The 26,361-nt window shown below is 49.9% G+C and overlaps 1 protein-coding gene across 1 annotated transcript in view; it reads left to right on the top strand.

Moving 5' to 3' along the window:
- The first annotated feature begins 1,819 nt into the window (after positions 1-1,819).
- Positions 1,820-26,361, top strand: part of HUNK (hormonally up-regulated Neu-associated kinase) — a 110,625-nt gene continuing 86,083 nt past the window's right edge. The window contains exon 1 of the mRNA XM_042956646.1: positions 1,820-2,080. Coding sequence (XP_042812580.1) covers positions 1,820-2,080 — 261 coding nt within the window. The remainder of the gene's footprint in view (positions 2,081-26,361) is intronic.

The raw sequence follows: 26,361 nt of genomic DNA, 5'->3' as shown, positions 1-26,361 counted from the left end.
AGGCATTAAAGCGATTGGATTGGTTTTGCAGAAATTGTGGGGGGCAGGGTGGTGGCACAGCCTTGTAAGCATAGCAAGAAAAAACATTCGAAAAACATGTAATACTGGAAAACGGGGACAATGAGAAGCCGGACAGAAAACACAAGCTCAGTCATTAACGAGGCTGGTGACTCGTAACTTGTGAGTAGATGACTACAGCGTGTTCCACATTAGATCTGTTTAAAATGGGCGTTTCTCTGCGTTGCCTTTCAGATGGGTCAGAGGACCCCCCAAGTGAATCAATGACAGCTGTGCCCCACCCGCCCCAAATCAGAGCACTGACGGGGATCGTGCCACACTCATTCACCGAGAAGTCAATTAAGGAACTTGATTAGGACCGAATCCTCCTTTCAACTCTGATGCGATGCCAGGGGTTAAGTATGCATTAAACGCCGGCGCCTTTTATCTGGCTGCTCAACAGGTAGTATTTTGTAAACGCTTCCCTTCACGTACCTCCCCCTCCCCCAAGCTTCTCCCTCCCGAGATTCTTCATGTTTGGTTCGGGAAGGCGTTGGGGGTGCTGGAGAAAATCAGAGTCATCTGGGCAGCTGCACTTGTTTATGAGGGATGAGCACAGTCACGGCGCGCACAGAACAAAAGCCTTCAGGAGCAGGGAGCGCGGATCCACCTCCTCCTGCAATCACCGGCTTCGTTTCGATGGAAAGCAAAGGTGTAAACGCACAAGCAGAGGCAGCAAACGCCCAGGTTCCTACGTTGCTGCCGCCACTATTATTGTTGCGACTGCTCCTCCTCCAACCCAGCGATCCGGTCTGCGCGCGAGCCCGGACAGACCCATCTATCCAGGGTCCACAGGGCCCTACTGTGTGCCAGGCCCCGGACTGGACACCCAGCACCTAACCCCAGTCCACTGGCTTCGAGAGCCCTCCCTCGGCCCTCCCTTCCTCCTGCCCCGGGTGGGTGCGGCTGGGGGTGGGGGTTGGATTTCATCGCCGAAAGGTCCAGAAAGCCCAAGCCCAGAATCCGGGCGAGAGGCGCAGCCGGAGGAGCCCGACTCCGGCGGCCCGGGAGCGCGCGTCTGCGAGGCCGCGCGGGGTCCCCCTGTCTGGCGCTCAGGTGCCTCCGCCGCCCACTCCGCCGCTCCCCTCCCCGCGCCCTCCCCTCTCCAGCGAGGGTCGAGTTTGGCTGTGGCGCGCGGGGGAAGGAGGGGCTACGAGGGATTTGAAAGTGCACAGGCTGCGGAGCGGAGCTCGCATCTGTTCCCGCCGCCCGCGACCGGATTGAATTTCTGCAAATTCAAACTGAATGGGGCTTTCTTCTGCTGCCTTCCAGAGGGCGCCTGCAGCCCGCCGCGCGCTGCTCTCGGGCGGGAGCGCTCCCCCGGCGCGCAGCTAGGACGAGCGAGCCGGCCCCGAGCCCGCGCGGGCCAGCCGGCGGCGGCAGGGCGGAGGCTGCGGAGGCGCCCGGGCTCCGGGACCCGGTACCCGACCGCGCCCCCCGCCAGCCCGGCTCCTCGCGCGCGCGCGAGCGGGGCGACTGTCATCAGCCGCCGCACGGGACCCGGGCGGGGGCCCGGGCGACCCTCCGAAGAAGAACTTCTTGGGGGCGGGTCCCCGACACCCCGTCGCCGGCTATTGTCTGCGCGCGGCGCGCGGCGGCGGCCCGGGGCGCGGGAGACGCGGGCCGGGCGGGGCCGGGCCCAGGGCGGCGGCGGGAGGAGCCCGGGCGGCCGGAGGAGGCGGCGGCGCCGCCGGCGGCGGCGGCAGAGGAGGAGCCGCGAGCGCGGGAGCCGAGCGGAGCCGGCGGGCCGCGGGCGAGCGCGATGCCGGCGGCGGCGGGGGACGGGCTGCTGGGCGAGCCTGCGGCGCCCGGGGGCGGCGGCGGCGCCGAGGACGCGGCCAGGCCGGCGGCGGCCTGCGAGGGAAGTTTCCTGCCCGCCTGGGTGAGCGGCGTGCCCCGCGAGCGGCTCCGCGACTTCCAGCACCACAAGCGCGTGGGCAACTACCTCATCGGCAGCAGGAAGCTGGGCGAGGGCTCCTTCGCCAAGGTGCGCGAGGGGCTGCACGTGCTGACCGGAGAGAAGGTGAGCCGCCCGGGGCGCGGGCCCCGGGGCGGGGTGGGGGGGGTGGTGGCGGCGGGGACCCTGCCGGGAGCACTGCGCGGGGAGTCCAGTCCCGTAGTCCCGGCGCCTCCCCTCATCCCGTTTTTTTCCTCGCGGGTGGAAAGAGGGGACGAGCCAAACGCGCGCGCGGGCCCCCGCGGCCGGACTGCCGGCCTTTCCCGGGGCGGGGGGCGGTCTGGGGTCGGCTTCCCCGGTGGGGGCGGCTCGTTGACCCGCGAAGCCGCCTGCTGCCTTTTTGCTCCTCGAAGGGCGCCGCCTGGTGGGCACCAGCGCGTGGGGGGGTCGTGGAGGGGTTCTGCCCTTGGCGTCCGCAGGGGCCCCAGATCTGCGGAGCGACAGGAGCCAGGCCATTACGTTGCGCGCGCGGGCCACTAGGTTGAGGGTGGGAGAGCCTCTTGGGGAGCTTCGAGTCCGATTTTCCCTCCTGGACTTAGGAGCTGGGGGAAGGCTGAGACCCCAGGGGCCTTTTCCACCTGCGGGCTGGGGGCAGCTAGGGAAGTTTTTCGTGCTCAGACGAGGGTTTTCACATGGCCCCCCTTCACCCACCCGTTCCCTCCCACTCCTGCTTTCGGGTATCTCCCACCCCTCCACCCTCAGCCATTCCCATCTCCTTCCCTCTATCCCTCCCCCGTTCTCCTCAGCCCCTGGGTGGGAGCTTCAGTAAGGACCCCGCTCCTGCAGGGAGCACACTGATACCCCCAGATTTCAGGGCTTGGGAGGTGCCTTCATATCTTTGGAGAAGGGAAGGCAAAGGAGGAGACCCAGAGACCTAGAGGGGCACCCTCTCCGGACTTGTGAGAAGTTAGACGGTTGGGAACCCTTGCTAGGTGCTGCCGAGGTAGATCTCAGTTGTGACTTGGAACTGTGAGAACCCCGAGATATGATGACTTACTTTGGAGGTGAGAGGCACGGGGTCACCCCAAGTGGTGAGGCTGCCCCAGCCTGGGAGTTGCCCAAGTTTTGGGGCAAGCTCATGGTCGTCTCAGCCTCAAGACTCCCCTGCTCTCCTCTGAGGCTTGGAGTGGCTCATTGGTCAGGGAAGCATCAGCCCTGTGGGGGGATCGGGAAGCTATAGACTTCCTACCTACCCTTCCGCCCACTGACCTGGGGTCGTCCGCCCACCCTGGGTGTCCCTGGGAATGCCATACACTGGACCCCTGATGCCAGAGCCAGCTGGCCTGCCCGTCTGTCCCTAACCTCACCAGCTTCGGTTTCCCTCCTCCTTTCTCCACTGTGTCCTGAAGCCCCTTGCATTTGAGTGCAGGTCTCTATCACCCTTGTCACTGGCCATCTATTCCTACCTGCTGCTCCAAGTGGGGTACCTTTGTTTTGAGTAGGTGGGGTTAGAGTGGGTAGTTTAAAAAGTGCCTCTTGCTTGAATTTCCATGTAAAACAGGAGTGTGTGGAATGAACTCACCAAATTGAGTAATTCTTCAAAGAAGAAGAAAAAACACTCCTAACCTCATTCTAGTCCGAAGGGAGCACTGCATACTTCACTCCTTTGGCTCCAGGAGGACTGGCCAACTTGTGCACCCGGCACAGGCCGCCCCCCCCCCTCGCCCCCCCCCCCCCCCCCCCCCCCCCCCCCCCCCCGGCTTGCTAACTACAGTACGCTCACTTCCCCATCCCTGGGTAAATCCCTGCCAGCATGGGTGGTAGAACTTGATTTTCCTTTGAGACATTTCGGAATTCAGTCTGGTTGTGCATGTTCCCGCTTGAACCTTAGCAGAAAGGGACGAGACTTTATATCGACGGCCTATGGGCAGCGTTACGAGCACATTGATCTCGCCTGCCCTACCGCTCAGCCTCTTCTGGCTTCTCTCCACTTTCCCATGCCCCGTCGTGCCTCCAGCTCCTCACCGGTGCATTTTTGCTCCGTAACATAAGGCTGTTAGCCTTGGCCGAACTGGGCGAGGGTGCACTCACAGCTCAGCCCCTGTCCGGAGCTTCTGGAGCTCTGTGCTGGGCCCTCAGGACAGCCTGGATGCGGGGAGCTCTTGCCCAAATGGGGTCCCGATGAGGAGCTTTCTTCACCCTTAGGTATTCATGCCCTTTCTCTGCCATCCCATCTTTCATAAATGATGAATTCCACCTCATCTCAGCAGGGGGTGTGTGGCACTAATTGGATATAAAATTGTCATTCCCAGGCTATTGGATTGGCTCTAGTTACTGAGGGTGGTTCCTAGGGTGGGGAGGATGTTGGGGAGATTATTCTGATGTGTTGTTCTCCAGCCAGGAGAATCAGTGCTTCAGGGGGTACAAGCATCGTGAGAAATCTGGATTTTAGTTCGCTTAATTGCCTGCTTTAAGGAAACAATGGGTGTCATTCATAGCTTTTATCTCCCAAATCCAACACCTTTGATGCTTAACTAATAGATTAGGGTTTTGGCAGATCGTAGAGATTAAAATTGTGTGTGTGTGTGTGTGTGTGTATGCACGACTTTGGGAAGGATTGCTGAGTTTGTGAGTCCCCATCCACACGCGCTCTGGATATTGTCTTACGAAAGCCAAACGAAGGTGAAGTCAACCTCCTACTCGGTGCAGCCTTGCCCTCTTTTTACAAGATGAGCTAGGAAGAAGCTTTTCAGGCTGGAGACGGGGTACTCATGGGAGCCTAGCAAGGGGAGACCTTGAAGTGACAGTACTCTGGGGGAAGGGAAATGAGGTGTCCCTCACAGTGTGATGTCAACGGCCCTGGAAAGCCTCTCATCCCAATACTGCCCCCCTTTATGGAGTGCATACTTTGGATAGAGCACGCCACTTTTGTCCTTTCCTTCCTGTTTTAAAGGACATAGATCACAGTGGGAGGGGAATGAAGTCACGAACACTGTAGTAAGAAATGGATGCATGCCCTGGTGCCATCCCCTCAGTGGCAGGATCCAAGGCAGCTTGTGGGGAATCAGCCCTTGAAAAAGTTGAAAGCCGGGGTGGAGAAAGGGAAGTAGACGGGGTACCCATGTTTGGCCTTGGACTTCACAGGTGCAGTCTCAAACTATGCGCTGTGTTTTGGGTGATTCATACCAAAATCCAGGGTACTGCTGGTTTGGGACACTTGGAGTGCGTGAGTGTGTGTGCGTGTGTGTGTTGCATTTCGACTTGGTGCACGTTTCCAAAACGATTTGGGCAGGAACCTCCCCGTGCCTTGCCGGATGTTACTGCCCAGTCCAGGTGACCGAAAACCACCCTTACCTGACTTTGAATTCTGTCTCATCAAGAGGCTTCCTTTCCCGCCACTGTCTCCCGGACAGCAAGTTGCCAGCCTTTCCTCTGAAGTGGTTTGTTTGAGAGTCATTTGAATCTAGATGGCCTTGTTACTGCTTGAAAAGAAAGAATGGGTTTGGGTGACACCCACTTTTGCCTGCCTTCGGCTTTGAGTGGACGTCCTCTCTGTTAATACGGCTTTGAAAATAAATAATTCACTTGGGCATGTGAGGCTCTTAACTGGTCTGCTCTGAGGACAGTGTCTGTGACTAAAGGAGCCTGATGATAGGGGGAGGAGGAAAACTGACCACAAAATCAGATTTTGAAAAGTGTTTTGTGTGGCGTTGAGACCAAGAGCAAAGTTGTTGAACGGCGGGGGGGGGGGGGGGGGGGGGGGGGGGGGGGGGGGGGGGGGGGGGAGGGTACTGAGTGATGACTTTGAAAGACCTAGAGAGGTTGGGCTTGCTGTCACTGAGATTGTTCCCTGATACCTATGAAATGCATCATTTGGGCACATAATGGGTTATTGTTACATTTTTTAAAAACTTGGTAAAATAAAGGAAAGGCTTACAGAGAAAAAGCAAGGTAGATCTCAGGTAGAGAGCTGGTTTTATAGGCAGAACCGCACGAAGGGGAAAATGGTGGAGGCCACAGTTATCTCCTTTTGTGATTAAGTCTTTCTAAGGTACAAGGGTGGGCACAGAAATGATTGGTTAAGATGTCTCAATATCTTCTCCTACCCTTTGGTTAAAAAAAAGGAAAATAAGGCGGAGCTATTTTGGGGCTTAAAATAAGGGTTGCCTGCTTAGTAAGTTGCCGGTAATGATGCTTTGAGCACGACAGTGCCAGATACCTGGAGTGAAGGAGTTACTAAAAATAGAAATTACTATGTGTTGCAGAACAGGAAATAGGACTAATTTTAGAGATGGCCTTTTGGCAGATCTGTTTTTAGCAAGTATTTCTGAAACAAACAGGTGCTAAATCCTGTGGGTTTTTTTTTTTCTTTTTTGAAGTGCTAGAAATTTAGGGGTAATAGCTCTGAGGAACAAGAAATGCTTCGAGAACTGGAAATTCCTATTAATCCTCAGCAGGGATCTCTTGGCAAGAAGGAGGCGTTTGGCAAAAACACCTGCTCTGTGTGTCGCGTGTGACAAGGCAGCGCCTATAATTTCCAAGATTGCACGCTGCAGTGGCGAGCGCATTCTTTCTGAACTTCCTGCCCTGTCTCATCTTTTTCAAGTACGTGTGAGTGATGGAAATTGGCACGTAGGGCTCAGTTCTTCGTGCTCATTGATGCTCGGGTCCCGTGGACTTCAAAGGGAGCCTTGCATTGGCACAGCAGTGCTGAGCAGTGCCCAGGAAGAGCCGTACAACCCTAAATTTCGTCCGCAGGTGTTGAGTCATCGTGCAGGCTGAGTTCGACGACAGCGTTCTGTTCTGGCTGTTCCAGGGCGGGATGGCTGCCTCCCCATTGGGGTGATTGCCCCCCTGGAGGCATGGGGAGCGGCAGCTGTGTCTGCCCCAGAGGGATGGGCAGGCTGGGTGTTCTCTGTGACCAGGTGATTTGGGCACGAAGTATCATTTACGTCCTCGGGATCTACACCCCCCTCTGGATTATTCATGGTAACCAAGTGACCTGCTCCCTTGGCTAATTGAAACCCATAGATAAACCCCCAAGCCTTATTTTTAGCAAACTGGTGAAACCTCTTCCTCTGCTCAGCCCCGGGGCCCTGGCCGCTTTGAGTGCTGACCTGCATTGAATTTCACGCTCTCCGATGGGGGGCTTGCTGGCTGGTAAGATGACCAGGAAGGAGGAAGGAGGTGAACCTCGGGGCCTCCATCAGCCCCGGAGGAGGCTGATAACCTCTACGAAGGTGGGCAGAGCCACTGCATCTCCTGTATCACGAGTGCCACCTCTCCGTGGTGTGGCGCGTTTTGGGGTTTATTTGGGGGTCTTCTGGGCATTTTCTCGCTATATACTTGCGGTGCCCCTGAGCAGACGGGAACCAACTTGCTGGTGTTCATACCTCTGTTGATGAAGCAGAGGAAAGCCCTGAGTAGGTTTTCCCTCTGGCCTTCACATCTGTGCTCTTAGGGCTTTGGAACAAATAGCCATACACTAGGTGGCTTAATTTTATCCCATCACAGTTCTGAAGGCCAGAAGGTGGGGGGCCAGGTGTCCACTGCTTCCTGGGGGAGACAGGGCCAGGGCCCCGGGTGGGAGGGAGTCTGAATCTGAGACCTGGCTGTTTCCGTAAAGAAAGTGGACAGCTTTCCCGCCCTACCTTGCTGACCGGTTGTGATCCCTCTCAACCTGAAACGAGGGAGCATCCACGGGGTCTACACTCCAAACCCTCTCAGTGTCTTGGGAAATGTTCTGGCTGCAGATTTCTCTTCGGTTGGAATTCTTGGGGGCTCTGTTGTGTGTGGGTGTGCGGGGGGTGCTTTTAGGATACTTTTACGTGTTCTCTGTGTTTTCTCTGGAGAACGTTGTGTCAACGGAGTTTGGCTAACTTGTCGACCAGTGTGTCTAGTTCAGAGACAGTGGGAGAGACCCTCCCCCCCCCCCCCAATCCATTCTGGGCTTTGGGAGAAGTTGTGGGAAACTGGACTGTTGTCAATTAGAGTTAATGATTTGGGACATTCGGGGGAACCAAAGACTACTTGGGTCAGAGCCATTTCTTAACGTCCACTTACCCCCTCACTACGCTGGCTCTTCCCTACTTAGCTATGCACTTCCTCGTTAGTGTGTTCTTTTTGGTTTTTAGTCGTTTTTGTGTGTTTTTTCGTTTGGTTAAGATCTGGTGTGGCTAATACAGACTCGTGTTCTAAAATCCGAAAGCTTTGTGAGGGTATGTGGTGGGAGGTAATTCTGCCTCTCACCTGTGTGCCTCAGCAAACAGTTCTTTCTCTCCCCAGAGGCAACACTGCCTCTGGTTTCCTGTGTATCCTTCCAGGGACGCTCTATGTGCATACAATATACATACAGTATATACATATTGTAAATGTATAGAAAGGTACACTTTTTTACACTGTGAATGCTGTTCAGTGTCTTGCCTTTTTCACTTAGTAATACGTGTTGAACATCCTTCCCCCAAATGACTATGGGATTGCCTCATTATAATTATTTATTTATTTATTTTGAGGGAGACAGCACAAGTGGGGGAGGGGCAGAGAGAGAGGGAGACAGAGAATCCCAGGCAGGCTCCACATTGTCAGCACAGAGCCCGACGCAGGGCTCGAACCCATGAAACCGTGACATCATGACCTGAACCGAAACCAAGAGTCAGACGCTTAACTGACTGAGCCATCCAGGCGCCTCCTCATTATTTTTAATTGCTGCATTTTATTCACGGTACGGAGCTAACGTATTTACTGTATTATTCCCTGTTGGTGAAGTCCATGGACGTTACTTAAAGAATTAAAGGCAATTAAAGAATGGACATTTAGGTTGTATCCAATTTTTTGTTATTCTCAAACTCTGCTGCAGTAAACATCTGTGCCCGTTATTTTGTAAACGTTTCAAGTATAGCTGAGGGAGGGATAAGTTCCCAGTCTTCGGTGAAAGGGTATGACTGTTTTTAACTATTAATAAATATTGTCAAATTGCCTTCCATAGAGTTTGGTCAGTTTCTGCACATGTCAACCTAACATGGCGGGGTGGGGTGTGTGTGTATGTGTGTGTGTGTGGAGGGTATCTTTCCATATCTTTGTCAATACAAGGCACTCTTTAAACTTTTTGATCTTTGCTAATCTAGTAGATTAAACAAGGTATCCAGTTTTCCTTATAGTTTCTCTCTCTTTTTAAAAAAAATTTTAACGTTTATTTATTTTTGAGAGAGAGGGAGACAGAGTGTGAGCAGGTGAGGGGCAGAGAGAGAGGGAGACACAGAATCTGAAGCAGACTCCAGGCTCTGAGCCATCAGCACAGAGCCCGATGCAGAGCTCGAACCCACAAGCCGTGAGATCATGACCTGAGCCGAAGTCAGATGCTCAACCGACTGAGCCACCCAGGTGCCCCTCTTTGCAGTTTCTCTTATTTACAAGGACACTGAGCATACTTTCATGTTTAACAACAATTTGCATGTCATTGCTGTTCGTTGTTCCTGTCCACCATTTGCATCTGGGTTTTTGGTCTTTTTCTTCTCGGTTTATAGACACCCTTTGTATGTTAAGGACAGTGACAGATTTTGCAGCTATCTTCTCCTGCTGCCTGCTTAATCTTTGTCCTTGTTTCCTGGTGATTCTTGCCATCACAGAGGTTATATCCCTGGCCCCCACAAACTAGAGAGGGACCGTAGGTGAGCTTTGCAGGTCTATGAACCCCTGTAAATTGTTTGTGGATAATTATATTTCCGGGGAGAGCGTCCATGACTTCCATTGGATTCTAAAAGGTGTTATTTACCCGCAGAATATTAAGAGCCAATGCTTCGTTGCCCACCTCTGTCGACTCTGCTGACTGAATGGAGGTTTGTGCATTGTTGGGATGAAGATTTGAGTCACCTTGGTTTGCCAGCTCCTGTGCTGATTGGGCTGAAATTGCAGATAACACTCAGACCAGGCAGGCTGGTTCTACAACCATGACCTTGGACTAGGCATGTGATTCTGACCCCCTGCTCCCACTATGCCTGGGTCATGGGCATAGGGCATGATAGAGTGTAGACACATCTTTGGAAAACCTTGACTTTTGCTGGGACAACTCTGAATCCTGGTCCCATAATCTCTTCAGGGGAAAGTCAATAGAAAGAATTTTTTGGTGGGTGGTTGATAAGAAAGAAAAAGAGGAATATGGAGGGAAATGAATACTTTTGCCACTTAACTTGGACATAAAGTGCGCTAAGTCAAGGGTAGGCACTTGGGTAAAAATATGCCTTGGGACCCTGTGGGATCTTTTGTCTACCCATAAGCCCTATGGAGAGTGGTGCTCATGGGCTGAACACCTGGACCCTGGTGTTTGGAATCCTAGAGGTCAGTATGACCTTGTTCTGATGACGCTTGTCGCTTTCTGCCCCTTCTTCACCCTGTTTTGTCTTTCCTCAAAGTGCTTCTCATCCCCTCTATTAGCTTGCTGGGGGCTGCTTGCCACACACTGGGTGGCTCAAACTTAAATTTATTGTCGCACAGATCTTTTTCTTTTTTAATTTTTTAAGGTTTATTTTATTTCTGAGGGAGAGAGAGAAAAAGAGGGAGAACATGAGAGGGGGAGGGGCAGAGAGAGAGGGAGACACAGAATCCAAAGCAGGCTCTAGGCTCCGAGCCATCAGCACAGAGCCCCACATGGGGCTCGAACTCACAAACCATGAGATCATGACCTGAGCTGAAGTCAGACGCTTAACTGACTGAGCCACCCAGCTACCCCCCCCCGCCTTTTTTCTAAGTTTTTTTTTTATTTTAAGAGGGAGAGAGAAAGCGAGAGAGAGAGAGAGAAGGGGAGGGGCAGAGACAGAGGGAGAAAGAATACCAAGCAGGCTCTATACCATCAGCATGGAGCCTGACATGGGGCTCGAGCCCACGAACTGTGAGATCATGACCTGAGCCAAAACCAAGAGTCGGACGCTGAACTGACTGAGCCACCCAGACGCCACGTTGCCACACAGCTCTGGAGGCTAAAAGTCCAAAATCAAGGTGCCAGTAGGGCTGGTTCTTTCTGAGGGCTGTAAAGGGGAATCTGTTCCAGGCCTCTCTCGTTGGCTTGCAGATGACTGTGTTTTTTTTCCCTGTGACTCTTCCTTCATCTTCCTTGTGCATGTGTCTGTCTCTGTATCCTCATTTCCCCTTTTTAGAAGGACGCCAGCTATATTAAATTAGAGCCCATCCTAATGATCTTACTTTAACTTGATTACCTCTGTAAAGGGTGTATGTCCATGGGGCACCTGGGGGGCTCAGTCGGTTGAGCATCTGACTCTTGACTTTGGCTGAGGTCATCATCCTAGGGTCATCGAATTCAGCCCTGAGTTGGGCTGAGTGTGGAGCCTGCTTAAGATTCTCCCTCTCTTTACCTCTGTCCCTCTCCCCCACTTGTGTTCTCTCTCTAAAATAAAAAAAAAAATTAAGAAAGACTGTATGTCCAAATCAGGTGACAGTCTGAGGTACTGGGAGTTAGGACTTGCTATCGTCTGATTGGTTATGTCCCCCTAGAATTCATATGTTGGAGCTTAAGCTCCAGTGATGGTGGGATCTTTAGGAAGTGATTAGGCATGAGGGCAGAGCCTCCATGAATAAAACTGTAGAAGAGACCCCAGAAATCTCCCGTGGCCCCCGCAAAAACACAGCAAGATGACTGTCTGTGAACCAGAAAGGGAACTCGCACCAGACGCCCAATCCGTAAGCTCCTTGATCGTGACCTTGAAGCCTCCAAAACCATGAGAAATAAATTTCTGTTGTTTCTAAGCCACCCCATCTGTGGTATTTTGTTATAGCAGCTCGGACAGATTAAGACAAGACTTAAAGACAGGAATTTGGGGAGGACAAAATTCAACCCATGATGTCATCTGACCCCCTGGTAAATATTTATGTGTTGATGTGTTTGTTGTTTGTCTCCCCACTGGACCGTAAGCCCCGTGAGGAAGGGATCGCCGCTCTCTCCCTGGTGTCTGGAATAGTACCTGGAACAGACAAGGTGCATCGTAAATATTTTCTGGATGCATCAGAGAATGCTTTGATGTTCCCAGGACACGAAGGTGGTCCGTGGATAACCTGAGCTGGCGGGGACTGGGTCCTCAGGTGCTGTCTCTCCAGTCCTTGCAGTGCGTGGGTATGCATGTGTGAGGGATGAGGTGGTTGGACAGGTTGTCCAGCCGGCGTTCTTTGGGAGAAAACCCCAGCCCCGGAACAGCTGTGCCTTTTGCAGGGATTTGTTAAGGAAGGCGCCTAGGTAGCAGAGTGACAGGTGACCAGCCAGAAGCAGAAGCATATCTTGCCGTGTCATGGGGCTGTTGATGGACCCTCAGCTCTTCCCAGAGAAAATGTGCCGACACCACGACAGATGGGCAGAGTTGCTATTTGCAAACATACATTTTTTTTTGGATGTTGCCCATGGAGATATATGGAGGTTTGGATCTGTCTCTTGGACTATAATTTTTAAATAAGTGGATCGGTCTCCTAAACCAAATCGCTGCCAAAACATTTTGCCATCCAGCTTGCTTCTCCTGCCCGTTCTCTGAGCCATTCGATTGCTTTTCGTCTCCCTCTTTGCGTTACTTCTGCCATTTTTATCCCGTACTGAGTTCTTGTGCTGTTACATCCCATCCCGTGGCTTTCCGGGAAGGCATCTGGCTTTCATTCTGCCTCTGTTGAGCCACTCTTGTTTCACGAAGGTGCCCTCTCGATCGCTTCCTGCTGTTTGCCGAGCTCTGCGAATGGAACACGGGAGAGTGGACGGCAGTGATGGGCACCCACTGAGCACAGAGTGGGGTGCTGAGGGCAGAGGAAGCAAGGACATGTCGTGCCCTCCAGGAATCTTAACTATTTCTGGGTAGGGATGGTCGGATGCAGTCAGATCCCAGCAAATCCTTCGTGTGTGTGGAGCAACCCAGGGATTTCATGACCTCCCGAATCACCGAAAACCTGCAGCAAAGCGATGAGTGCTTGCTCTTTGCTTTCAGCACGTGGATGTAATACTGATAACAATAATAATCATAAACACTTACGGATCTTGTACCATCTGCTGGGCTATGTCCTAGATGCTTCGCTGCATGATATAATTTTTTCCTTACAGTGGACTTTTATGGTAGGTACTGTTGTACTGATTTTGCAGAGTGACTGGCCATCCCGTGGGGCCCAGGACTCTCAAGTTTAGCAGGATTCGTGACTCTGGGTCCCACGTGGGGTGAGCACAAGCCCTGCTTCTCTCTCTCTCTCTCTCTCCCTCTCTCCCTCTCTCCCTCTCTCTCTCTCTCTCTCTCCCTCTCTCCCTCTCTCCCTCTCTCCCTCTCTCCCTCTCTCCCTCTCTCCCTCTCTCTCTCCCTCTCTCCCTCTCTCCCTCTCTCCCTCTCTCCCTCTCTCCCTCTCTCCCTCTCTCCCTCTCTCCCTCTCTCTCTCTCTCTCTCTCTCTCTCCCTCTCTCTCTCTCCCTCTCTCCCTCTCTCTCTCTCTCTCTCTCTCTCTCCCTCTCTCTCTCTCCCTCTCTCTCTCTCTCTCTCCCTCTCCTTTCATTCTCTCTGCCCCTCATGGGATTCTCTTTCTCTCTCTCTCTCTCTCACCACCCCTGCTCACTTGCGCCCTCTCTCACTCAATAAAATCAAGTTTTTTAAAGCATTAAAAATTATTTTTATTTTTATTATTAATTTTTTTTAAAAGAGAGCATGAGCAGGGGAGAAGAGCAAAGGGAATCTTTTTTTTTTTTAATTTTTTAATGTTTATTTTTGAGAGAGACAGACAGACAGAGTGTGAGCAGAGGGGAGGGTCAGGGAGAGAGGGAGACACAGAATCCGAAGCAGGCTCCAGGTTCTGAGCTGTCAACGCAGAGCCCCACGCGGGGCTTGAATCCACAAGTTGTGAGATCCTGACCTGAGCCGAAGTCAGATGCTTAACCAACTGAGCCACCCAGGTGCCCCAGGAATCTTTTTCTTTAATTTTTTTTTTCTTCAGAAAGAGAGAGACAGAGTGAGAGAGAGCATGCACAAGATTGGGGAGGGGGCAGAGAGGGGGGGACGAAGGAGCTGAAGCACACTTTTTGCTGATAGCAGAGAGCCTAATGCAGGGCTCAAACCCATGAACTGCGAGATCATGACCTGAACCAAAGTCAGATGGTTAACTGACTAAACCACCCAGGTGTCCCGAGAGAGAGAGGGAGAGAGGGAAAGAGAGAGGGAGAGAGAGAAAATGAGAATGAGAATGAATCTTAAGAAGGCTCCACAGTCAGCACAGATCGGCGCAGGGCTCGATCCCACGATCCTGGGATCATGACCCGAGCTGAAATCAAGAGTCAGATGCTTAACCAACTAAGCCACCCAGGCACTCCTCAAATAAAAGTTTCAATGAACAACTAATTAGGTCATGAATCAGCAATGAATAAACCAAAGCCCGAAGTCCTAGACCTAACTGGGGTGCTTGTTGTAGATGACAGCCTCTGCGTGTGGTCCCGGGGGGTGAAGCGTGCTTTTCCTCTGGCTCTACTGTGCCAGCTTCATAGCGCACTGTGAGTCTCAAAGTGTGGGCAGTGGTTCTGGTCTGGTTTTACAGGTTCACTGTTAATTGAAAAGCTTGAGCCTCGCGTATGTGTTTATGTGTAAATCATACACACGTAAATGTATGTATGTGTATACATATACACAAACGTGTGTGTGTATGCATATTAAATAGAAGTCATAGAATACTATGCTAAATAGAAATATAAATGCATAACTTCTGGCAGCAGATTTTCTTAATGAAGGAAATAGGGGCACTGGTAGCTGCGTTGAGTAGCTCTGGTTAGCCTTCAGTCTTAGCTTTTGTGCTGGAGGGGGAAAAATATGAGGGGAGAGAGGAGTTTGAATCGTGGTCAGCTGCGGGTGCCTGTCCCGTGTAGCCCACCAAACAGCCCCTAGGAGTCTTCTTGTTAAACCCCCCTCCTACAAGAACGAACGCAGATTACTTACGAAAGACAAAGCAAAACACGGTGCTTTCACTTTACGTGCTATGCGGATGATCTGGACCTCGACCCGCTTTTCCAAGCTCCCTTTGGGTCGAGAAGGGGCGTCGGAGGCAAATGGAATGAGGAAGTGCCCCGGTGAAAAAGAGGCCACAGGGAAAGTTGGCCGTGGAGTCTGGGGTCAGGCTCTTCTAGCATTTTATCTGAACTCTACTTGGGTGAAGCCAAATGGATAAAGATAAGTGTTATCACTTCTGTAATCTGGTCTTTAGTTAGCATTACTGCTGCTCTGATGTAGAAGTCTAGCTTTCTAAGTGCATCCTTTCTTCCAGGGTAAAACTTTAATTAGAGATACTGGTCTCTGACTCAGTTCTCAGTTGAACATTTGTATTTAGCAATACTAATAAAAAAAAAAAACCCAGATTTGTTTTGAAAACACTTCTCCAGGTTTGTGAAGTGTCATTCCCATGGGATGACATTGTATTCTATTAAAAACTAGCATTGTGAGCAGTAGTTGTAATTTCAAGCCCAGTTGGACGTAATGAAATTTGAATTTCCCTCTGGAGGGATTGGCTATATGACTGTTGTGCTGTTGCCGAATTCATTACTCTGAGATGCTTTTTTCCTAGATCCAGAATGATTTTTTTTTTCCTTTTTATCTTAGAAGGCCATTAAATTAAAGCACCTGAGAGTGTGTGAAATAACAAATGTTCCTGTCCAGTAATCAGACTTAGACTGTCTTCCAGATTGCAATGGGGCGTATGTATTTAAAAATAAATACTAATCCCCTAATATGAAACAGTTGTTTTTCATGCAATCAACTATAAATATTTTTTAAATAATTTATAAAAGGATTTTTGACCAAGTATTTTGTGTCTTAAAATTCTTTAAACTGGGCCGGTCACAGGTACCTTCTAGAGTATTTGAGGTTATTAATCAATCAGAATAAATCCTGGGCTAATATTTATTCATCGCTAGGTCTTTTTTCTTGCGTAGCTACTTACATACACCCTCTTTATTAATAATGCTGCCACACTTTACTAATCACATTTCATTTTCTACTCCCCTTTTGTTTTAAATACCTTAACAATTGTCCCCCTTTTTTTAAAAAAAGAATTAAACGTTTTCGTCTCTGGTTACTTGTGGAAAATAAACAGAAGCACAAAGAAGAAAATAAAAATCACCTGTCATCATACAACCCAGCAATAATCACTGTGAATATTTTTAGGTGTTTGGGCTGGGCACGTGTGATACGGAGATATGTACACATATACATGTATACATAGAGGTGATTTTTTTTCTGCTTTGAACCCGTATATTACAAAATTGAGATTCCAATGTTCATGTTGCAATTTTACTTTTTTCCCCGTCTTAATATGTAGAGAACATTTTCTCATGTTATTAAATAGTCTTTAAAAATTTTTTTTTATTTTATATATAGAGAGAACACAAGTGGGGGAGAGAAGGAGAGGGGGAGAGAGAGAGAGAGAGGGGGAGAGAGAGAGAGAATCCCAAGGAGGCTCCACTCTCAGCACGGACCCTGACACAGGGCTCAGTCCCATGACCCTGGGATCATGACCTGAGCTGAAATCAAGAGTTGGATGTTCAACCCACAGAGCCACCCAGGCCCCCCTAAATATTCTTTTAAGATTTGATTGTTGGTGATAAATAACATTGCATTATTTAGAGTTACTGTAGTTGTACAAACTAGTTCCCAACTGCCGTGTATTGAGGTTATTTTTAACATTTTCTACATAAATGATACTGCTATTACCATACTTATATGTACATCAGTAAGCCCTTCCTTAGGATAAATACTCAGAAGGCTTTTGACATGTTGCAAATTGCACTTCAGAAAGATTATGCCACACGACACAATGTATGGGAGTGACTTTAAAAAGTGCATTTTGGTAACTATAAGGGGTAGTCATAATTTGTATACTTGATTGAAAATTTGTGTTTCTGCTATTAACTACCGTTAATGATTTTCCCCATTTTTCTCCTGTTTCTCTTATTGATTTATACAAACTTTTAACATATTAAGGATATTAGCTGTTTATTTTTGGTATGTTGCAAATATTTTCTCCCAATTGGTCATTTGCCTTTTATTTCATTTTATGTCTCCTTTTTGTTGTTGTTGTTGTTGTTTTGAAGGGGGGCATATACAGATTTTAATTTTGTTTAGTTAAACCAATTAGTCTTTTTAAATTTTTTTTAGTATTTTCTTATTTTTTATGCTTAAACTAGAGGGTTTGTTATTAGTTTTGCTTAATGAATTTATTACTGCCTGACTAAAGTATGAGTCTTGTCAATGTTTCATTGTTGTCTGCAGAAGATCCTTTGTGTTGTGGGATGGGGATTTTTGTCTGTATTTTCTAACCTGTTGCAGTTGAACCTAATGGTATCGATAGCACAGGCTTTAGGGGCCAACAAACAGCCTTGGTTCCTACCGCCTTTCTGCTTTTTTTTTTTTTTTTTTTAAATGTTTATTTATTTTTGAGACAATGCGAGTGACAGAGTGCAAGCACGGGAGGGGCAAACAGAGGGAGACACAGAATCTGAAGCAGGCTCCAGGCTCCGAGCTGTCAGCCCAGAGCCCAATGCGGGGCTTGAACTCACGAACCATGAGAGCCGAAGTTGGATGCTTAACCGACTGAGCCACTCAGGTGCCCCGCTTTCTGCTTCTTAGTAGCTGTGTGATCTTGGGGAAGGTATTCAAACCTTCCAAACTTTAGTTTCTGTGTTTGTAAAATGATAATAACTCATGGGCATTCAATGGGCATTTGATTTTATACACACACACACATACAGATGCCTATGCATAAAAATATACATATAGATAAAGTATATACATATTCATGTATATAACATACATGTATATAATATATGTATAATATACGTACATACAATGTACATACACATAGATTTTTTTTATTCTTTTAATAATTTTTTAATGCTTGTTTATTTTTGAGATAGACACAGAATGTGAGAGGGAGAGGGGCAGAGAGAGAGGGAGACACAGAATCCGAAGCAGGCTCCAGGCTCTAAGCTGTCAGCACAGAGCCGGATGTGGGGCTCAAATTCACAAACCGTGAGATCATGACCTGAGCCAAAGTCAGCCGCCTAACTGACAGAGCCACCCAGGCGCCCCCACATAGATTTTTCTTTCTATGCATCTGTGTAAAGCACATATTTATCCTGAAAATGTATTCAATGTTAGTGTGTTAGTGAACAAACCACAGTTGGTTATTCTCTTCTCTTCGACTTTCGTGTTTATGGTTAACCCTTAAAGGTGTGTGAATGAAGGTTTTTCAGATAGTGAGAAATAGATCCTCACTGAGTTTATCGTGGGTGATGAAGTTTTATTTCAGAGATAACGGGAGGTGAGGAAGAAAAGCGGGCTGCATCCCTGAGCCCCACAGTCAACACCTCCCTGAGGACCTGCCTGCCACTCAGGGCTCCAGGGGGCCTGGATACCTGCATTCCATAAATTCCACTTCCCTCCTATGCCTCTCCCTGGGGCTTCCAGCAATTTCCATGGCTCTTACAGAATATTCCTCTGTCTGCCCTCCCCTCTGCCTCACAGCTCCTTACTATCAGTGGTTTCTCTGCTGACTGATTTGTACTTTCAGCTCTCTCTCTCTCTCTTTTTTTTTTTTTTTTTAATTTTTAATGTGTATTTATTTTTCAGAGGTGGAGAGGGGAAGAGACAGAGAGAGAGAGAGGGAAACACGGAATCCAAAGCAGGCTCCAGGCTCTGAGCTGTCAGCACAGAGCCCCACACGTGGCTCGAACTCACAAACTGCGAGACCATGACCTGAGCCAAAGTCACATGCTTAACCGACTGAGCCACCCTGGGACCCCATTTTCAGCTCTAAGTATTAATTTTTTTCCCTTACAATTCTTCGATTGGTGACAGAGTGCTAGGAAGGTATGATCATTGATTCCTTACTGGCCTTACCTTCTTGTCACCGTCTCGGCACAAAGCGTCCTTCAACGGTATAAAGTTATTTTAACAGTGGAAGAAAGAGTAAACCTATAGATAGATAATTCTCCACAAGTTCCCAGATGGGCATCGTGTGGAAAAATTTATTGGACAACGTAATTCCCCGCGTTTGGGTTTGGTAGCCAAATCTTTATTCAGCACTCAACAAAATATTTTACTGTTACGATTTCTTCTGTGTTTGTGTTTGTGGTTTTGGAGATAATGATGCTACATTTGTTAACCGACCCTTTGCTAGAAGTCCCCAGTATTTCCATGGTGATCTAAGGCTAAATTCCAAGACTGAGTGGAGAATTTTGTCTTGGATTATTATTGCCAAAATTTCTGTGTTTCTAGTTCCTATGGTGTCCCCCAAAGCTCCCCCCACCCAAAGGCTACTTTGTTCATGTACCTTTTTCAGCTACATTTGGCTCCCAGTTTTGTCCCAGGATGGGAGAATAGACTTTTGATTGTTTCCTGCTGCCTCTGGGACAGGAATACTTCTTGAATTAGGGCTAATTTTGGAGTTTTAAGTATTAAATGTCAAGTATTGAAGAAAGCACGTCTATGATCTCTTTGTTGTGGAAGGGAAGGTCATCTAAGGCTTAGGGGAAGGGAAAGGAAGAAAGAAAAGGGAAAACAGAAAATAGCTGATGATTTCTTGCTTTGTCAGATCATTCCCTCTACACCCCTTGAAAACCCTTCCTGTTTTCAGAACCTCCTTTTTAAGATCGATTTCACATCCTTTTTAAGATTGATTTCCTAACCTAAAGTCATTTGCTAGGTGTACCATAAGGTCAGAATGGTCACTGCTGGAGAAATTTCCCACTTGTAACCAGTTTTTCAAAAAAGCGTTCTCTTTACTTGGCCATTGGAGATGATCGTGTGTTTTTGCATTCAAACACTATTGATTGCCTTCTTCATGCAGACCTGCTGCTAACCTGTATGGGCTTTTGTACAAATTAGAAAAAGGTATGACTAGGCAGACCATTGAGAAAAAGGCATCCCCTCTGGGCAGACCAGTTAGAAAAAGGTGCTCTCTCTGAGTGGCTTCAGTGCCAAGGGCCATGGATTGGTGAGCAGACAGCATTTCAGGGGCACCTGGGTGGCTCAGTTGACTCAGCCTCCGACCCTTCGTTCCGGCTCAGGTCATGATCCTAGGGCCGTGGGATCGAGCCCTGCATCGGACTCTGTGCGGAGTGTGGAGCCTGTTTAAGATTCTCTCTCTCCCGCTCTGCCCCCCTCCCCTGCTCACTCACATTCTCTCTTGCTCTCTGAAATAAAAAATGAAGAGAAAAAAAAAATTCTTAAAAAAAATCACGCAAAACATTTCCTCCAGGGTACACAGGGTGGCAAGCCAAGTGAGGCCTGGGTTTCTGTCCCAAACGGCCCCCTCCAAAGGATGTTTTTGTGTAAGGCACCAAATGTGAGTGGGCACAAGAGCCAGATCTTCCCTCCAAGAGTCCTGGGTCCCGGAGTCTGAATCGAGCCGTGAACCACAGACAGAACGTATCGTGGTAACGGTGACAGTTTTTCCCTAACAAGTGACAGATGGAGTATCCTAGGCTTTTAGGGGATCTCCAGTAAAACTCTGCAGGCTCAGAGTGTCCTGGTGCCTCTCTGGGAAAGTCCACTTTGTTGCTTTGCTGTAGAGAGAAAGATAAGCCTGATGAGAAATCAGTTCAGGTCTGTTTGTGTCACTCACTGCCCAGGAGACATAAGACGTATTCCGGCACACGTAACCAGGGAGATCTTGGGGGGAAGTGCCCTTCACTGGAGCCACGAGACCTGTGACCCCCTGTCTCCTGAGTCATCATTCAACCTGACGGAGGGGCCCCGGGCTGAGACTTCCTGTGTGTTAAGAGCTATCACAGCTGTTCAGCTGGGGTCCGAGAGACCCCTCTCTGTGAGCTCAGAGAGAAAACTCCCCCCTACATGCTGACTGCCCATCAGCCCCTGTGCACCATTCCTTCCTTGGATGGGCGGATAGTGTGACCGTTTAATAAGGGGTCAGTGCCCACCCCTTGCAAGTGGGGAGAAGGAAAGCGAGGGTCTTTGAACGTAGGTCCCCCACCCCCTACCCCACTCCTGGGGAAAGGAACATGATGGTTTTGGGTTTCTCTGTGTGTAATCTGAGAGGCTCATCCGTCTCCGTGTGACAGAGGAGAATTTCAGCATCAGGAAAGTCACTTCTGATCCAGCACCAACAGCTGGGTGGGCCGTGCCTCATTGGTGCACACCACACGCAATCTCTTGAATATCGTAGCTCAGCGTGACTTCTGCCCCCGAGAGGGCTTGCGAGCTGCTGTCTGGGTCTGAGGTGGTTGTCAGGCCGCTGCCGCCTTGACCGTCCTCATGTGGAGGCCCCCCTCTTGGATCTCTTGAGGTGTTTGTTTGGGCCGAATTGCGTGCCTCTCCCCCCGCAAATTCCTATGTTGGAGTCCTAACCCCCCCGTCGCTCACGAGGTGACTGTATTTGGAGATGGGGCCTTTAAAGAGATAATTTTGGCAAAATGAGGTCGTGGGGGCGGGCCTCGTCCCATCTGATGGTGTCTTTATAAGAAAAGGAGAATAGGACACAGACACACACAGAGGGAAGACCATGTGAGTCCACAGGGAGCAGAGGGCCACCTACAAGCCAAGGAGAGAGGCCCTCCGAGGAAACCGGCCCTGCAGGCGTCTTGATCCTGGACTTCCAGCCTGCACAACTCTGAGAACGTGAATCCTGTCGCTGAAGCCTCCTGGTCTGTGGCCCGGCAAACACACACGGCGTTTATACATCCAGATTCGCTAGGTGTCCTGAGAGCTAGGACCAGCCTCAGGACCACGTGGGGCAACTTCACTGTAGTGAATTGCATTATATCCGGATAGTATAATACCTGGAAACAACGCCCTCCGCTCAGTAAGGAGATTGATCTTGCTGACCGAACTCCTGATTTGTTGTTGTTGTGTGGTTGCCTGCCGTCTGGTTCCACGTAGGAGTCGTGTCATCAACCAACCAGCCAGCTAACCGACCCTCTGAAAATACTCAGGGCCGACATTACTTCTGTTTGCCTGGTATATTTATTTCGACAGCCTTCAGAAGAGTACAGTGTTTCACGTTTCTACTAGGATTTCCTAAGGGACACATTTAAGTATACGGAATTATGAAGACGGCCCATAGAGGTACTTAGATTTTGTTTGTTTATGAGATGTTGACAACGTGGCTTATAAATAATTCACGTATGATTTGTGTGAACCGACAAGGCTCTTCCGTGTACCTCTTGCAACGTTTACGTTGAACGTACTGTCGTTGCTCATAGTATTCTGTCACATGTGTTAGTTTGCCAAGGCCGCCATAACAATACCACAGACTGGGTGGATCAGACAATAGAAATTTATCATCTTGAACCAAACCAAGCTTATTTGGTTCTGGAGGCTGGAAGTCTAAAATTGAGATGGAGCAGGGGTGGTTCCCTCTGAGGGCTGTGGGGGGAGGCAATCTGTTCCAGGTCTTTCTCCTAGCTTCTGGTAGCCTCGGGAATTCATTGGCTTGTAGATGGGATTTTCCCTGCATCTTCCCTCTCTGTGCGTATGTGCCACCGTCTGTGTCCAAAGTTCCCCTTTTTATAAGGACACAGTCATGTTGGATTAGGGCCCACCCTAATGACCTCCTCTCCATCATCTGCAAAGACCCTATTTCCAAATAAGGTCGTGTCCACAGGTACTGGGGGGGTGAGGACTTCAGCGTCTTTTGGGGAGACACAACCCATTCCATAACATCATGCTAGGATTTTTTTCCTCGTCCTGTCTCATTCACTCACTAGCCCAGAATGGCCTTTGGACCCTCAAAGCAAAGAGCAAGAGACAGGCAAGGTCAAGGGGACGGTGAAGAAGATGGAGTGGTCAGGACCAAAAGATACACTGCCTGGGCATTGGTGTTCCTTGGGCTCTGGGTGGAGAGCACTGCCTAGACCTTCCACGGTGCTTCATCACCTCTGACCCCTGTGTTCTAGCTTTCTGGGACACTGAACTTACTCTATCCCTTCTGGATGCTGGCCACTGTTAAGGGTGCTTGGGGCTCACTGTGGAGTGACAGTTGACTTGGGGAGAGAAAGCTGGGAGACCAGGTGGAATAGAGGTGCTGTAGAAATGCAGATGGTTATGCTGACGTTCCCGTCGAGGATGCACCAGACCCTGGACACAGGGCTCTGAGTCCCCTAGGTGGGCTGGCTTCCATAGAAAGGCAAGGAAGTAAGCAACACAGGGCAGTATTTCGCAGCCTTATTGTTACCCGTATGGCTATGGGGAATCTGTACCTGGCACAACCGTTTTATGTTTTGTGGTTATTATCAAGACAAGCTTTGTATTTTGTGGTTTTATTGGGGCAAAGGTAGGGGTGTTGAACATGCATTTTGTGAGCTCTCTTTTCTTCTAGACGCTGGAGGCCCATTCTCTGTCTCTTGGTCACCCTTGTGGAGAGGTCCAGCATTGAACTTTGCTGTGGGGTGGGACAGGGTGGGTGGGGGTAGGAGAGAGGCTTCCGGAAGTGTGAAGAGAGGTTGATTGTTAGACTAGCTTTGTGTGAAGCAATGAATTTGGGAAGTTTGAGAGAAAGGGCAGTGTCTGTCCATCCTGAAAAAGGCTGGTTTGAAAGCAAAGCCTTTAATCCCCACAAAGCGTCCGATCCGTGTGCCTTGAAGACATTGGCAGGGGTCTCTTGAGGAACACCCTTCGTGAACTTACTCTCTTCGACGGCTTAATGTTACACACATTTATAATGTATGTTGTAGTGGAGACAGTCTTAATGATTGCAAGTTGCTCTGAGGTTATCACCCCCTTCCACTGCTCTCTGTAGGCAGATGAGCGTAAGGAGAGAAGCTTTTGCCGCCCTTGATGCTGTGGCGGACGTGATTTTGAAGCTGGCAGCAATTTCCTGCTGAAATGACCTCCCTTAGATCTGTTCTTACATTATTCTGTGTTACTTTCCTGGGCCTGCTGTGACAGAGCGCCGCAAACCAGGCAGCTTGGAACAACAGAAACGGTCTCGGAGCTCTGGAGACTAGAATGGTCCGTGTGTCCACCGAAACGTGGGGAAATCTTCCTTGCCCCTCGCCCAGCCTCTAGTGCTTTACCAGCAACCTTCACTCTTCCTTTGCTTGCAAATTCGTGGCTCAGGCTCTGTGTATCTTCACAAGACCTGCTCCGCGTGTCCGTTCTCTTCTTCTAAGGACACTGGCCATATTGGCTGAGGGACCCTTCCTACTCCTGTCTGATCGCATCTCGCTCTAACTAATTACACCTGCAATGACCCTGTTTCCAAGTAAGGCCCCATTCAGAGGTACAGAGAGTTAGGACGTTAACCTATCTGTTTGGAGGGACATGGTTCAACCCCTAATTGTCTGCTGCCACTGACCAAGGTGCCTCGTGAGTCCCCTCTCTGTCCTTCCCTGCTGCTCCCGTTCGGTCTTTGCATCTCCTGTGAGTTCTAGCTCTGTGTTGCTTTAAAAAAAAAATTTTTTTTTTAAATGTTTACTTATTTTGAGAGAGAGCGAGCAGGGGAGGGACAGAGAGGGGGACAGAGGATCCAAAGTAGGCTCAGCAGAGAGCCCGAGGTGGGGCTCGAACTCGTGCACTGTGAGATCGCGACCTGAGCCAAAGTTAACCGACTGAGCCACCCGGGCTCCCCTTTGCTCCATGTTGCTTTTTGATTTCACCTCCTGCCGACCGGTCCCTGTGCCCCATTCAGGTTTAGTCCTTGTTAATCCTCTGTGTCTCCTCGTTCACGGCCATAATCCATCTTCACCACTTAGAAAGGAACTCTACTCATGCCACAGGCCTGCTAAAAGAAAAAAAGCCCTCGATTAGTTGGCTCCCTTCTTACCTACAGAGTGGACTCCACATTCCGTCCCCTGCATTCAGGGCCCTGTGTGCTCAGGGCTGTGTCCTCGCTTCTGTCCCAACACCGTTTGTGCGGGTCCGGGCAAGGTGGGTTCTCTGTCCTCTGAGTGTCCTTCGTGGGGGCCTGCTGGTGCGCCTCTGCTCTCTGCTCGCCCCTCCTGCCCACCGTCCCTTCTAAGCCCCCCGAAATGCCCCATTCTTTCACGGGGCCTGCCTGCCCTGCTCTGCCCCCAGCCTGAAGCCTTTTCTAACCTACCGCAATGTCACCTTTTACATTGCACGTGGCATTTCGGATGTTGCTTCCTCACGAATTTGTAGGATTAATTAGGTAGAACCAGGTGTCGGGCACGAAAGAAGAAATTCTCATCTGTGCCTGGCCTGATGTTTCCCAAATGGTGGTACTTGGACCGCTCAGTAGAACGGAGGTCTTCCGTGGAGGCTCTGGCTGCATTTCAAAGGCTTTGTCACAGGCCAAAGGTTTCCTCTGGACAACATCCCTCCATCGAGCCCCGTGTGATACCTCAGTTCGTCAGTACTCTGGAAACAAGCCTTTGTCCAAAGTCAGCCACCGGTTTATTGTGGTTTATTTTTAACTTCCTGATGGATTTGGATGCAGAGTGGCTGGAAAGAATTTCCCAGGTTTTGGAACGGATGGGATCCTGGTAACCTCAGAGTGCTGTGTTCGTTTCCCGGGGCTGCCGTAACCAAGTATCGCAGCCAGGATTGCTTAGAACCACAGAAGTTTATTCTCTCGCAGTCCTGGAGGCCAGAAGCCTGAGATGAAGGTCTTGACAGGGGCTCGCTCTCTCCGTAGGCTCCAGGAAGGATCTGTTCCAGGCCTCTCTCCCAGCTTCCAGCAGTTCCTTGGCTGGTGGCCGCCTCACCGTGAACTTCGTCTTCATCTGTGACCCGTGTGTGTGTCTCCATGTCCGAATTTCCCCCTTTTTGTAAGGACACCAATCGGATTGGATTGGGACTCACCCTAGTGACCTCATCTTACCTAATTACATCTGTTTCCAAAGGTCATATTCTGAGGTCCTGGGGGGCTAGGGCTCCAAGGTGGAATTCTTTTTGGGGGGGGAGACACAGTTCAAGCCATAACAAGTACTAAGCTCCAGCCCTCCCTGGAGGGGAGTGTCCGCTGCATCGACTTAGGTGAGGCACTGAAGCTCGCCAGATTAGGCGGGGAGCGGGGGGGGGGGGGTGCCTTCAGAGAAGATGGAGGTGAGGAGAACGGGGTGACCATTCTGTCCACACTGTTCCCCTCCGTCCCTGGGAAAACAGGCCTGGCTCTGCTGTTGATGTGGTGACAGCCATTCTCCTGCATGGAGGCCTCAGGCTGCTGGCAAGAGTGACCGGCCTGGGGGGCCTGGGGGACAGGCGGTGGTCGGCCCTGCCCGTGTGGTCAGCAGGGCTCGTTGGGCCCTTGGGATGTCAGAGGTGAGGACCTGACATCAGTCACACCGGTGTTTAGCCCCCGTTTGAACTTGTAACTCGCTCTTTTCTGTTCGCACTGAGCCACGGGTGCCGTTGCTTCCTCTGCTCCCCAAGTTCCGGTAACAGGTGTGATCGAACTACTTCCTCGAGGCTAAGCATGTCTCATGAGCCA

The sequence above is a fragment of the Panthera tigris genome, chromosome C2 (assembly GCF_018350195.1).
Source record: "Panthera tigris isolate Pti1 chromosome C2, P.tigris_Pti1_mat1.1, whole genome shotgun sequence".
Classification (NCBI taxonomy): domain Eukaryota; kingdom Metazoa; phylum Chordata; class Mammalia; order Carnivora; family Felidae; genus Panthera; species Panthera tigris.
Note: the sequence above shows the minus strand (reverse complement) of the source record. Positions and strands in the feature narration are given on the sequence as shown.